This window comes from Macaca mulatta, chromosome 17 (genome assembly GCF_049350105.2).
Source record: "Macaca mulatta isolate MMU2019108-1 chromosome 17, T2T-MMU8v2.0, whole genome shotgun sequence".
Classification (NCBI taxonomy): domain Eukaryota; kingdom Metazoa; phylum Chordata; class Mammalia; order Primates; family Cercopithecidae; genus Macaca; species Macaca mulatta.
The window spans coordinates 105,064,847-105,079,765 of record NC_133422.1 but is presented as its reverse complement, the minus strand read 5'-3'; the positions used below and the strand labels follow the sequence as shown (position 1 = coordinate 105,079,765).

General features: G+C 50.4%; 1 protein-coding gene across 28 annotated transcripts in view; it reads left to right on the top strand.

The window, feature by feature from the left end:
• Window positions 1–14,919, top strand: part of CARS2 (cysteinyl-tRNA synthetase 2, mitochondrial) — a 65,891-nt gene that overhangs the window by 44,731 nt on the left and 6,241 nt on the right. For all 28 annotated transcript variants that reach the window (XR_013407736.1, XR_013407735.1, XM_077973994.1 and 25 more), the window contains 2 exons: window positions 1,906–1,973; window positions 11,185–11,251. Coding sequence is in view for 26 of the 28 variants with exons in the window: in XM_077973994.1 (XP_077830120.1) it covers window positions 1,906–1,973; window positions 11,185–11,251 (135 nt within the window). In the remaining 2 variants the exon portion in view is untranslated. The remainder of the gene's footprint in view (window positions 1–1,905; window positions 1,974–11,184; window positions 11,252–14,919) is intronic.

Here is a 14,919-nt window from a genome sequence, read left to right as displayed (position 1 = left end):
TTGTTGTTGTTGAGACAGTCTCGCTGCATCCCCCAGGCTGGGAGTGCAGTGGCACTATCTGAGCTCACTGCAACCTCTGCCTCCTGGGTTCAAGCAATTCTCCTGCCTCTGCTGTCGTAGTAGCTGGGACTACAGGTGCACACTACCACACCCGGCTAATTTTTGTATTTTTAGTAGAAGCGGGGTTTCACCATGTTGGCCACGTTGGTCTCGAACCCCTGACCTCAAGTGATCCACCACCTCTGCCTCCCAAAGTGCTGGGATTGTAGGCGTGAGCCACCGCTCCCTGTGGGAAAGTTTTGTTGCTATCTTTCCAGTGATTTTTGTTTTGTTTTGTTTTTTACCACCTATTAAGGTACCAGGAATCTTTTTCATCCTAGTTTGGCCCCAAACAAAACATCAGTGTCTCCTGACACAGGAGAAGTTACACTTGTTCTCCTGTACCTAGTGGATGGAAGAGCTACGTGGGCAGACGCTATCCGAGCCTGTTAGGGCTGCTATAGCCAAATACTAAAAGCGGGCATCTTATGAACAGCAGCAATGAATTCCTTCCGGTTCTGCTGGCTGGAAGTCCTGCGTCCGCGCACTGGCAGATTCGGTGTCCTGGAAGGGCCTGCTTCCCATTCATAGATGGCTGTCAGCTCTCCAGGGGCCTCTGTTATAAGAGCACTGATTCCATTCACACTGGCTCTGCCCCCTGTGACCTTATCACCTCCCACAGGCCCTGCCTTCAGTTACCATCACCTGAGGGCTGAGGGTTTAGACAGGAATATGGGAGGACATAAACATTCAGGCCTTAGCAAATGTGTTTCGTTTTCCAAATACCAATTTTGGTGTAATCACGTTATATAGAATTACATATTCAAAGTTATATATGTTTTTTGGAAATCACAATCTAATCAGTTTGTTTGTTTGTTTGTTTTTGAGGCAGAGTGTCGCTCTGTGGCCCAGGCTGGAGTGCAGTGGCATGAACGTAGCTCACTGTAGGCCCAACCTCCTGGGCTCAAGCAATCCTCCCACCTCAGCCTCCTGAGTTGCTGGGATGTTGGAACTGCAGGTGTGCCCCACCACGCCCAGCTAATTTTTAATTTTTTTGTAGAGACCGGGTGTTGCCATGTTGCCCAGACTGGTCTCCAAACTCCTGGGCTCAAGCGGTCCTTCTGCCTTAGCCTCCCAAAGGGCTGGGATTACGGGTGTGAGCCACCATGTCTGGCCTGGAGCACTGCTATTTGTGTCAGAAAAAGAGGAACAGTCTTCTGTTAGAAACAGAAAGCACTTCTCTTGGAGATGAGCCTTGTAAAGCTACAGGCCAGGGAGAATTTCAGGGTCAGATTTAGGAATTCCTTAAATGGGTTTGGTTTTCCTCCTGTCTTTCACATACATAGGGGATGAAATAATACCCGTGTCATCAAAGTCTGTGAAAACAACTGCACAGAACCTCTGATTCTTCCCACTCAGAGACCCACAAGCACCACTCTGTTTTTGGACAACGGTCAACAAGCTTCACCGCCAAGTGCCTGATTTGCCAAATGAGAGCTTTGTCTTTTCTTCGGATGCTGTCCGTTAAATCAGTATCTCTGAATTACAGGAAAGGGGAAAATAGATGAAATACTGCTGTCGGCACCACGGTTGCTGGTTCTTGTTTAGCTTCTGAGTCAGCTGGGACACCCCTGCCATCCGCCCTTGGTGTGGGGCTGTGTCCCTGAACCATGGAACAAGGGCAGGTCGTGTCTTCCCAGAAGGCCCAGCATGGGTGAAGATTTGGGGGCAGGTTTATACCAACATACACCGGTCTGTACATTGGATACGTGCAGGTTCCCATTCGTTTCCCGGGAAGCCATGTGTCCCTGAGGCCAGAGAGCCTCCTCACCCAGCTCACACTGAATGCTTTTGTTTTTGTTTCAGGGCATTTGCACGTGAAAGGCAAAGAAGAAAAAATGTCCAAATCGTTAAAAAACTACATTACTATTAAGGTAACGTGCTTTTTGTACAGTATCTCTGAGGTGCTGATAGCTTGTGGAACCCATCTCAGAGGCTTCTGTGTCATTTGAGAACCACAGAAACCCATTCCCAGTGCCCTCTGGCCCCTTTCCTAGGACGAGACCTGCCTCACCTCCCTCCCACGTTACGTGGCTCTCCGCCTAATCGCTCTCTCAGCTGTGCGCCTCCTGCGGGTTTCCTCAGGCTCTTCTCGGTAGAGCTTACCTTTCTCTTTCCGGGTTTCAAGGCCGGTGCCTTCTTCCTTGTCTTTTCCTTTTATAATGGTTGTTTCTCTCTTGGCACATCTGCTAACTTCCTTCCCTCCCTCATCCACTGCCTCCTACTAGTGTGGCTTTGGGATTTGTTTGGGTTTTGCTGTTTGCCTTTAATAGGCTCAGAGCTGGCTGGATCCTTAACCAACCTGAACAATGTCATCGTGCTGTGGTGCTGACACATGGAATGGGAATTTCCGTGTGTGAATGAAAAACAGGCGCACACACAGAGGGCTCTGGCTGACATAGTTTGAGCTCCTCCTTTGTCTTCTGGCCTGTCTTTAAAGCCAGATTTAATTTAATTGCAAAATAAATGGAGAAGAATAGTATCCAGATCTCACCACCTAAACAGCAAACCAGTGAAAGCTGTACCCGTCAGATTTAGGATAAACCAACAGGGACTGCTCCTCACAAAATAATTTGTATATAGTTTCCTTACGTAGACTTTTTCCACTTTATCCCGGGCAAAATTTCAAACCTACAGAAAAGTGGAAAGAAACGTCACTACGGCTGCACCCAGATTCAATGGTTGTGATTATTTTGCTGTATTTGCTGTGTAGGATCTTTTCCTCCTACCCAGCTTAGATTCTCTCGCCTAAATTAATTAGTAAATTAGACTGGCCAAAGACAGATTATCAAGAGAAGAGAAATGTATTAGCGCATGCACAGCACACGTAGAAGTGGAGCAAGGCAGTTGCATGACGCAGAGGGGGGTCGGAGCCCGGCCACAGGGTTGCATGATGCAGAGTGGGGTCGGAGCCCGGCCACGGGGTTGCATGACGCAGAGGGAGTCCCAAACCAGCCACGGGGTTGCATGATGCAGAGGGGGGTCGGAGCCCGGCCACGGGGTTGCATGACACAGAGGGGGGTCAGAGCCCTGCCACGGGGTTGCATGACGCAGAGGGGGTCCCAAACCGGCCACGGGGTTACATGACGTAGAGTGGGGTCGGAGCCCGGCCACAGGGCTGCATTACGCAGAGGGGGTGGGAGCCCGGCCATGGGGTTGCATGGCGCAGAGAGGGTCGGAGCCCGGCCACAGGGATGCATGGCGCAGAGGGAGTCAGAGCCCAGCCACTGCAGGGACCTTGCTTTATTGAGCTTCACTTTACCACACTTCGCAGATGCCGTGTCTTTACAGATTGAAGGTTTGTGGCAGCCCTGCACCAAGCAAGTCTGTTGGCATGATTTTGCCAACAGCATGTTCTCACTTCATTTCTGTGTGTCATATTTGGGTAATTCTTGCAATGTTTCAAAGTTTCTCATTATTAAATCTGTTATGGTGATCTGTGATCAGTGATCTCTGATGTTACTGTTGTAATTGTTTTAGGGCTCCGTGAACCACACCCATGGAACTTAGTATGTGTTGTGCGTGTTCTTACTGCTCCACCAACTGTCTGTTCCCTTAAATCTGCCCCTCCTTGAGCTCCCCTGAGACACAAGGTTCATGTTTTTCATTTGTATGTTGTGTCTTTTTAGTTGTTTTTTTAATGTGGTTAAAGAAACCACGTAGTATAAAAGTTATCGTCTTAACCATTCAGTTCAGTAGTGTTAATATGTTCACATTGTTATGCAACAGATCTCTAGAATTTTTTCATCTTGTAAAACCAAAACTGTGGACTCATTGAACAACTTCCCATTTCCCCTTTCCCCAGGCGTTGGCAACAACCCTTCTACTTTCTGTTTCCATGATTTTGGCTGCTCTAGATCTCATGTAAGTGGAATCATATAGTAATTGTCCTTTTGTGACTGGCTTATTTCACTTAGCATGGTGTTCTCAAGATTTACCTATGTTATATTCCATGTCAAAATTTCCTTCCTTTAGGCTGAATTATATTTCATTGTTCTTTCTAGGTTTCTAATCTAATCTACAGCAGTATCCACTTTTGTTTTCCCTGTGGTGTTGACTTTTTGAAGAGATTGGGCCACTTGTCTTGTTGAACATCCCACATTTTGGATTTGTCTGTTTCGCTGTGGTGTCATTTAGCTTGTTCTTCTATCTCCTGTAGTTCCTTTCACTGGAAGTGAGGGTTAAAGGGTCAGTTTGACCCAGAGAGAAGCTTTTTGGCAGGAATACCTTGTAGTTGATGCTGTGAACTCACAGTGCATTCCCTGGGGGCTGCAAGGTCAGGTTGTCCTATGATTCATGATGGTGAGTTTTACCATTTGTTAAGGAATGACTACCAGATCCCTGTACTGCAGAGTTTATTTTCTTCTTATGAATATTAAGCATCTGAGCAGTGGCATGCTGTGTGGTATTTTGTACCCTAATAAGCTTCCACCCTATGGTTTTAGAGGCTTCACTTTGATCATGTATTTCATTGGTTATTGCAAAGTCATGGCTGTCTTATTGTTCCCTCTTTTACATTTATTAGTTGGCATTCCTCTTAAAGAAAAGAGTTTTGTCTTTCTTTTTGTAGTAGACAGAGTCAATGATTTATATTTATTCAGTGTATTGTCAATTCAGTCGTTATCTTTTTGGTGTTGAAATCATCCTGGATTTAGCCAGGGAAGGTTCTTCTGATTGGCTCCGGCCCCCCAGGGACAGGCCCCTTGGCCTCTCTTGTGCCCTCCTGCACCTGCCTGCCTTTTGCTTTCCTACCTAGACCTGCTGTTTCTCCAAGCAGCCTCCCTGCCTTTAAGGGGAAATGGGATTTTGAAGGCAAGATTTGGGCACTGCGATGTTGATCGCTACCAGAGTGACACTGCATCTAGGCTTTGTCAGGGGTCAGAGCTAGGGGAGAGGAAGATAAACCTATACATACAAAATAGATTCATTATTTGGGTTACTTTTGATATATCCAAATAAAATTTAATATCACAGGGCTTTTTAGTTTTAGCTCTTTATTTTCCTCTCTTACAGTAAACATCTTATAAGAGCATATCAACTTTTTGTTTTATCTTAAAATACACACAAAATAAATTTAAAAACTTAATACCAATATTACTGTTAAAAGTAAAACTATTGAGTAAAACTTAAGGCTTCTTTTTATTTCTTTTTAAACTAATAGCTTTATTGAAATACAACACACATACTACATAAGTCACCCTTTTAAATTGTGCTGCTTAGTGGTTTGTAGGATATTCACAGTTGTGAAACCATCACCACTATGTAAGAACGTTTTTATCACCTCAAAAGAAATGCCACACCCATGGGCTGTCACTTTTCACTCCCACCTCCTCCTAGCCCCTGACAACTTTCTGTTTCTGTGATTTGCCTATTTTGGACTTAAATTTCTTTTTCTTGTAGACTGCATCCCACTAAAGCTCTGTGGTCTGAACATATACTCACAGTGTGTAATGATCTCCTTTCATTAACACAAGAGGTTCACTTGTTCTGTTTGTTTCTGGTGTGATGGTCTCTCTCTTCCCCTTTCCAATTTACTTTTTGTTTTGTTTTGTCTTTTTTTGAGAGAGAGTGTTGCTCTGTCACCCAGGCTGTAGTCCATTAGTGTGATCTCAACTGACTGCAACCTCCGCCTCCCAGATTCAAGCGATTCTTGTGCCTCAGCCTCCCAAGTAGCTGGGATTACAGGCCCATACCACCACACCCAGCTAATTTTTGTATTTGTAGTAGAGATGGGGTTTCACTATGTTGGCCAGGCTGGTCTTGAACTGCTGACCTCAGGTCCACCTGCCTCGGCCTCCCAAAGTGCTGGGATTACATAGGTGTGAGCCACTGCATCCGACCCCAATTTACTTTTCTTTGTCATATCTGTGAAACATTTGCAGGGTTCAGCATTAACACTAAAGAGAGCATGGAGAAGGCCGGCCTGGAGCCTGCCCGCACCCATTCCCTCCCCAGCAGCCACAGTTGTGTTCTCTGTTTTGGATTCACTTTCCTGTGTTCCATTGTAGGAATATGATAGGCCAATATGCATAAACCTTTCTCCTCCGTCTCATTCATGAGGCAGTGTCATATGCGTGCCGCCTTTTCCCTAACAATTTAAGTGAGGTTTTAATTTGATTAGTGACGTGATGGGTTTAATTGCAGAAAGTTTGGAAACTGCAGACAAGACAGAGAAGCAAACGGTAGAAAAATTCAAAGGTACTAAGGAAGGAAAGCGGGCCTCCTGCCCGACCGCATTCCCTGTTGCCCGGCTTCTCTCCTGAAGCAGCGGTTGGTTGGTTTCTTCGGAGCAGGTGTGTGTTCACACATCTCCCCATAGCTGTGCTTCTCATTTTCTCTTCACACACAGCGGTGTCGCTTTGCGCTTGCTTGATTCACCTCTTGGCCTCTGTCGGTTTTCTACCATGTGGAGTTGGTTCATTCTTTCAAATGGCTGAGTAGTCCAGTGTGTGGGTGCCGCTTAATTTAAAGAATCCCCTACTAATGGTCATTTAAATCCCACTGCATTTTCCACTAGGGTATGTGCATTTTAAATTTTCACAGACATTGCCATGTCTCCATTATTTTTAATCTAGCGGCCACTTAGTGGCTCGTGGCAGTGAGGCACCACGATTTTATTTCCCCGTTGTTGGACTTGTTTGTGAGACCTGTACTCTGCAGGCTACAGTGCTGTGATGAATATCCTTTAGCTAAATATCTGTGCACATCTAATGATGAGTGACTTGAGAAAAGTGCCTTGAGGTAGAAATCCCACATCAGAAGATACAGGCACATTCAGAATGTTCTGGACACAGCCCCTGGTGATTTTATCGAGTGTCATTTACATTCCCACTGGCAGTAGATGAAAATAATCTGTTTCCCAGGTCTCTCCAGCATCAAATTAGAATTGTAATCAGGTTACCTTTTGTCATTTTTTTTTTTTTTTTTTTTTGAGAGAGGGTTTTACTGTCACCCAGGCACCAGGTGCAGTCCCAGCTCACTGCAACCTGAAACTTGTGGGCTCCAGCAAACCTCTCACTTCAGCCTCCCAAGGAGCTGGGACCACAAGCGTGCACTACTGCACGTGCTAATTTTGTATTTTTTGTAGAGACGAAGTCTCACTGTGTTGCCCAGGCTGGTCTCAAACTCCTGGGTTCAGGCAATCCTCCTGCCTTAGCTTCACAAAGTGCTGGGATTACAGGGGTGACCCACGGCACCTGGCCCATTTTTCTTGTTAATTTGTGAAGAACGACAACTGGATTTTAAATTTCCATGCCTTTGTCTATTTGCTGTGTTGATTTGTCTGTATGTATTTACTGATGATTTTTCTTTTATATTTTTGGTAGCTCGCACCTACCCTCAGCCCATAGTTCCTTGGGAATGTTAAGGTATTGCCTATATCTGAAAAACACACGCCAAATTCCTGGTTTCTAGCGTAAGACCCTTTTCCTGCCGGTCCTCTTTGTCTTGGAGATAGACTTTAGAGTAGCCTGGGTGGAAACCCAGTGCTTTCTGCGTAATCGAGGCCACGGTCCACGTAGAAGGAGCTCAACCCTGGAGCTCAGATGATGGTTTAAAACCTGCTTTCTGGTTACTGTACCTCTCAAAGCAAGCTAGGGCCTAGCCCAGAAGAGAGGCTCTGGCGCCCGCTTCTGCCCAGGGGCTCCAGGGGTGTGTGCAGCGCTGGCATCATACGAAGTCCCTCGGCAGCTGGCATGTGCACCCAGCGGGCTCCCTGGGAGTGTGCATCCTGTTACCTCGTGAGCTCACTGGGGCTCACATGGCTTGTTACCGTCCCCACCCAAAGGCCTCTGGCCTGGGCTCTGGGAGTTTGCTTACCTCCTGGAGAGTTCCAGCGTGAGCTTACCCTGCCGTAGCCACATTTTGCCTCTCAGGTAGCCGTGGCAGGTTGCACGGTGGAACCAGAGTAGTGCAGAAACTTGCTGATATCAGCTGGCACAGAGCAGGAACACGCTAAAAAATTAATGTCCATGAGCACCCACAGTATTCAAGAGTTTTCACATCATTGTCAGAATACTGGGTAATGAAGAAGTTATGTTTCCCCTTTCTGTATTATTAGGAAACAGTCCATAGAAACTCAATGCTCTAGAAAGATTAGATTCCAGATTTCTGTTAGAACTACTGTAGCTCGCTGCAGTAGCTCCCGCCCCCCCAAGAGCGGGGAAGATAAACCTTTAATGTTGTTGGGGTTTCAAAGAACTATTAGATTTGTAAAGCACATTGAGGCTAATTCTGCATATGTTTCCATTCTGAATGAGAGGAAAACGCCTTTGAAAGAAGGCCAGGTGGAATCTCTTTGGAATGAAGTAGAGAGCATTGGAGCCTGTATGCGGAGTGGTGTTTCCACACCGAAACGTGGAGACCTAAATAGGGCGCAGCCTGAACTGAAACCAGCAGGACGTGGCTGTGTGTGTTAATTGGAACCACAACACCTTGGGTGAGGGAGGGTCTTGAGTGAGCCTGCGAGTTGCGAATTAGAGGACCCAGGAATAATACCGCTTTTTTCACAAGTTGGGAAGGAGCACCCAGGAGATGGACAGACGGAAATTGAATTCCAGTGTGATTACTGATGAATTACTGTTGGATTGGACAGGGGCTCTTCACACACACGCACACACACACATACCCCCCAGCCCCCCTCCCCACCCCGGGCCCCTGTGGCTACCTGGTGAAGTCTGTGGACCCAGCCTTACAATTTGCTTTAAATACATAAAATAAAATACATAGGATCCCAAAGGCCGTCGATACTGAAGTAGAGGAGCATGTGCTCTGCTTGACTCAGTGGTTAGCTCAGCGTGGGTGGGGTCTGATTGCTGCCGTCCTCTCATATTTGTGGCGTGTGGTGTCATCCCTGAGGGGTCACCTGTGACGGCTGTGGCCACCGCGCCAGGCTCTGTGCTTCGTGATTCGTGGCGTGTGGTGTCATCCCTGAGGGGTCACCTGTGACGGCTGTGGCCACCGCGCCAGGCTCTGTGCTTCGTGATTCGTGGCGTGTGGTGTCATCCCTGAGGGGTCACCTGTGACGGCTGTGGCCACCGCGCCAGGCTCTGTGCTTCGTGATTCGTGGCGTGTGGTGTCATCCCTGAGGGGTCACCTGTGACGGCTGTGGCCACCGTGCCAGGCTCTGTGCTTCCCGATGTGTTTGCTGCCTGCACTGACCATCGAAGGAAATGCCCATTTTAGTGCAAGGCCGGCAGAAATAAACACATAACTGTTTAACCATCCCAGTTCACAGATCTCCCCGCCCTCCCACCTTCTCTCTGTGGGCCCCTAGGAGGTCTGTGGACCCCAGGTTGAGCACCCCTGTGTTAGGGGATTGGCCCAGCAGCTTTCTCATTATGCCACCCCACATGAGAATGCCTCTCACTGCCTCAGGCACAGGCAGACAGGGGTTGGGCTGTGCGGTGGGGGCTGACCTCCTTGGTGGAAAGCAGACCAGACCCGCTCAGTCCTCTGAAGGGAATGAGCCCCGGAGGCAGGTGGAGCAGTGTCCTCCTTCTTCCTGCTCAGCAGCCCAGGGAGTCTCCTCCTTCCTACCGGGTGGGTGGGTGAGGCCGCGGCAGCCTGCCGCAGGGACAGCCCCTTCTACCCCAAGACGCTCTTCAGTTGCATTTGTTTTGCTCTCAGTACGGTTGTTGAGCAGCATGGCCTTAGGCCAGTCTTTTATGCCTTATAAAATACCATGCGTTGAGATACAGTATTTTGAGCTGGACTCCGCCGTCTCCAGCTCACTCTCCCCGGCAGCTCTGTGCTCCCACGACCACGCTGCGGAGGACGCGGGTGTCCGAGCTCTGGCGAGCGGGTGCAGATTGCAGGCTGGAGTCAGCCCCTGTGCTGTGGGCTTGTGTCGCTGCCCATCAGCCTAGAGATGAGGGGATCAGGTTTACCCGAGGGAGACGGAAACGCAGTCCTCACTCCAGCAAGGCCGGCGACAGCTTCCTGCACAGAGGACAGGCAAGGGGTGAGCCAGTTCTGTCTTCTGAGGTGGTGGCAGGAAAGGGGGCTTTGGTCAGAGCTGGCAGCATGTGCTGCTGATCCAGGCAGGGAGCCACGCGGGCTCCCGTTGGAGCGCGTCCCTCGCCGGGGGTGCAGCCGGAGCTCAGCTTGCTTTCTTGGGGCCACGCTGGAAGCCCAAGCTGGGCAGAGCCCTCTTCCTTCTCTCCCCCGCCCTGAGTCTCATCTCATCTCTTGAAAGTAGCTGCCAGAGCGGAGCCCTGAGCGCCCCACAGGAGGCTTTGCCGAGTGCCGTGCTGCTTTTGCAGTGCCTCTAATGACCTCTCCTAAGCCTCCTCATGCAGAAAGCTCCACTTCTTTCTGGACAGACGTTTTCTAAATGATCTACAGGACCATACTGGTTGGGTTCTGAGTTTTACTTATGTTTAATCAGAGGCAGGGCGGTTTAGTCTTCAAGAGACAGACTTAGCACATGCTTTAAACTCAGTGTTTACGAGAACTGTGCCACCAAATAGGATGAGTGAGGCTGTCGCCCCTTGGCTGGACTGAGCCGGAGGTCAGCTGGGTCTGAGGTTAACCGCAAGCTTCTCCTGGGGGCCTGCAGGCAGCCAGAGCTGGTGTGCCTCCCGCCGCCTACCTGGTCTCTTCCTGAGCATAGCATCCCTCCATGCGGTCTGTCCCACGTCCCTGTCCTGTAGAGAGAGAGCCCAGGCTGAGCACAGCATCCCTCCATGCGGTCTGTCCCACGTCCCTGTCCTGTAGAAAGAGAGCCCAGGCTGAGCACAGCATCCCTCCATGCGGTCTGTCCCACGTCCCTGTCATGTAGAGAGAGAGTCCAGGCTGAGCACAGGACACTCCTCCCGGAGCCTGCGCAGGTGGGGAATTTCAGGCAAACCGGCTTTCTCCTCTTGCTCTTTCCACAAATACTGAGATCGAACATGGAAAGTTCAGTGAGGAAGGAAATCACCAGGAAACAGGTGGTAATTGTGTTTGGAGGGCTCATTTTCATCAAGATTCCTGATTTCTTGATAAGTAGAGATAAGTCATGTAATTGTAGTAAATAACATATTCTCTGAACAGTGCAAAGCGTAAACGCAAAGCCTCGTGACTGCCTGTCTCTCGCTTTACCAGGACTTTCTGAAGACCTTTTCCCCTGACGTCTTCCGGTTCTTCTGCCTGCGGAGCAGCTACCGCTCAGGTGAGCCGGGCGCACGTGGAGTGGACTCCTCCCCAGCTCGGAGACCGTCATTCCGACAGGACTGAGAACAGCAAAATGCAGGCCAGAGAATAGGCAGAACCTTGTGAGTGCAGCTGCTGGGGCCTGGAGGTTCAGGTTGAGAGTGAACCCAGAGGACGAGGGATCCCAGCGCTGGTCCAGGCTCAGCCCGTAGTGGATGTGGGCTTCCTCGTCAAGCTCGAGTCCTCTCCACCCCTTCTCTGTGGGTCTGGACAAGTCGTGAACCCGCAGCACGTCGGCTTCCTGCTCTGTGAACTGGGAAATTGGAAGGGGCCAGCCTGGCACGGCCCCTGAACATGGGAGCCCTCAAACGTGACCCTGCCTGTCCCGCCCAGGGACAGCGCTTCCCTGAACAGTGTGTAGCAGAGCCAGGTCTCCTGGATGGGTGATGACGGTTCCTCCCATGCTGCACAATTTTGTTGCTGCCCCAGGCTAGGCTTTTGGCCAGGAGTTGTCTAGCACTGGCCTGGCATGGTGGCTCACGTGTATGATCCCAGCACTTTGGGAGGCCAAGGCTGGCAGATGTTTTGAGTTCAGGAGTTTGAGACCCGCCTGGGCAACATAGCGAGATCTCGTCACTACAAAAAATACAAAAGGCCTGGTGCGATGGCTCGTGCCTCTAATCTCAACACTTTGGGAGGCTGAGGCAGGTGGATCACTTGACGTCAGGAGTTCGAGACCAGTTTGGCCAACATGGTAAAACCCCATCTCTACTAAAAATACAAAAATTAGCCAGGCATGGCGATGTGTGCCTATAATTCCAGCTATTCAGGAGGGTGAGGCAAGAGAATTGCTTGAGCCTGGGAGGCAGAGCTGCAGTGAGCCATGATCATGCCACTGCACTCTAGTCTGGGCGGCTGAGCAAGACTCTATCTGAAAAAAATACAAAAAATTGGCTTGGTGGCAGGCATCTATAATCTCAGCTACTTGGGAGGCTGAGGCAGGAGAATCACTTGAACCCAGGAGGTGGAGGTTACAGTGAGCCGAGAAAGCACCACTGCATTCCAGCCTGGGTGACAGAGCAAGATTCTGTCTCAAAAAAAAAAAAAAGTTGTTATCCAGAGCTGGATCCCTGGTGACGGGTGAGGGCTGGGGACAGTAGCACTGCCTGCCTGGCTTGACCACCTAACTGGCAGTAAGGTCCCAGTGTATGGCTAGTGCTGCAGGAGCAGGGCCGGTGTCCTCTGGAGATGGTGACAGTTCCTTGCTGGTGAGCGAGGGTTGCTGCTCTTCTGGCCTCTGGTGTCCCCTCTGCTCCGTTGACACTGGCGTGTCCCTGGGCCACTGCTGTTGCCACACCACCTCACTCTCCCGCTTCTTGTTCTCCTACATAGCACTCTTGCTCTCAATTGATGATTTCACCTTTTTAATGAAGACGATGGGGGTGGGGACATGCAGCCAAAACAGTGGATTCTCATTCCCCCACGGGGTGAGTCTATCTGGCCAGATAGATTTTATCTTTATGTCACACACAAAGCTTTGGCGGGTTTGGGTGAGCCCCTGGGCTGGTCCCATCCGTCTCCCTTCACTGTGCTGTGCCTGCAGAATCTCACCTGGGCCACGGCCTGGCACAGGCTCCCCGGCCTGCGGCTCTTGTCAGCTTGAGTGGGGCACACAGACACCTGCATGTTTGACCACTGAAAGGCTACCTTGGGCCATGTCTTTATCCTGGCTTCGACACCATGTTGGCTTTCTACTGCAAGTTCAGGGTTTCTGAGATGGGGTCTGAACCTGTCCCCTGGGTGGAACTGCAGTGCATCAGCCTAGGGGACCTGTGCTCACAGGCGCGCCAGCCCGAGACGGAAGTGTCACCAGCCTCGTGCTCACCTGACCTTGTGCAGCATCTGTGTGTGGTGTGCACTTATACACAGTGAACACAGACCAACCACGCCGTGAGAGGAAGAGTCGGGAGGCGAATGGGCTGGAGAAACTGTTTCTGCCTGGCTCCGTGTTGCTGGAAACGGGCAGAGGCGGTGGGGATGAATCCCGTGTGCAAGTGCAGAGCTTTCTCCCCGGCTCGTGCTTGTTCCCCTTGTGGCTGGGGGCTGTGGTCCTTTCAAAGCTGTTCCCCGTGGATCCCTTCCCAGGGGCTCTTTGCCCTCAGAGGCCCCTGCCCCCCTTCTTCTCGCAGATTGTGGCAGGATTAGGGGCAGCGCCTTGCATGACTGTCCTAATCGTGTGCAGTTCCTTTCGAGCTTTGAATATGAAGTTTGGTCTGAAAAGCAGCTTTCTCAAGCCTGGGCAGCTCTTTCCGGAACACATTCCCAGTGGGAATTGCGGGTGGGATTCAGGAGGCACCGATCTGCCGGTGAGGGATTTCTAGGAACACAGGGTTAGCGGGACGTGGATCCCCACGGTGGGCACGACACCCCCTCGAGGTCAGAGGTGGCCATGAGGCGCTGGGCCGTCGCTTGCTGTCTGAGCTTCCTGCGCAAGTGGTGTGGGAGTTCAGGATCCTCCCAGACATGCTTTCTTCACCTTTGGGAAGACGGAGGGTGACAGTGGTGGCATTCCCGTGCCGTCTGTGCTGTGCTGACACTTTGGGGAGGCGTCTCCCGTCTGTAGAGCAATCCTTGTTGGAGGAGTGCAGCTGTCCTTGACTTTGAGGCACAAGGCGTCTCCGTGCTGGACATCTGTCTGCCCCGCCCCTCTGATGCCCCATCGTGCTGTGTCGTTAATGGTAATCTTATTCTAACAGCCTCCCATGTGTTTTAAATGTTGTCAGATCGCTTTGTGGGTTTCTGGCTTTTTCTCTTCTGTCAAGCTATTCAAAGCAAAAACTGAAAGTGAATTTGGAAAAAAAGGAAAAATGTTAAGTGAGATATTAAACAACCCTGGGGGAGATTTTCACTGTGTTGCTTCCCGCTTGAAGCCGTGTCTGACTTTGGAATTCTCGTTTTGAAATCAGGACTTGTGGGCATGTTAGGATGTAATTTTCGGCATATGTGTCCAGATAGGCTCTTTTTATTCCTGTGGTTTTCAAAGAGCTTTTTGAAGCAGCGCTCCTCAAAAGCACGGACTGTGGCCTCAGACAGTCTGGGAAGCAGAGTAGGCACAGAAACGAGAAGAAGGTTTTAGAAATGTGTGGCTGGCTCTGCTGATACGCAAGGATGTGTGATCACTGTGAAGCGATTCATTCCTGTTGTGTCTCACTCATCAGAATGCAGTAGACTAGAAACCACCAGAAATGAACAGATGTAAACAGAAACACTGGCCCCTCATCCAGGTGGCCTAAGCAACACCCACAGACTCTAAAGCTAGGTCTGGGGACTGCTCCTCCCTCCCGCTATGGGCCGTCCCATCACACACGGGCACTTTCCAGGGGGCGCCTTCCCTAGAGGTGCCTCTGACCCCAGGGTGGGGCTCCCTCCATCCAGAGCCAGCTGTTGATCCGCACCTCCATCCATCCGTCAGCGGAAACGCGCCTCTCAGCTGGAAGCCCCGGGAGCATTTCTCCACCACCACCTTGTTCTCCTAGGGCAGGTGACACTGAGCTGGGACAGACCCTGTGGTCTGTGTCCAGTGGGCCTAGGGACTCGCGGTCACTGGAGGGCAGTGAGGGCCGCATGTCCCGCTCTCCGTGTGGTCCCCGGGTGGCAGTGCCCTCAGAGAACACTGTGATTCTGCTG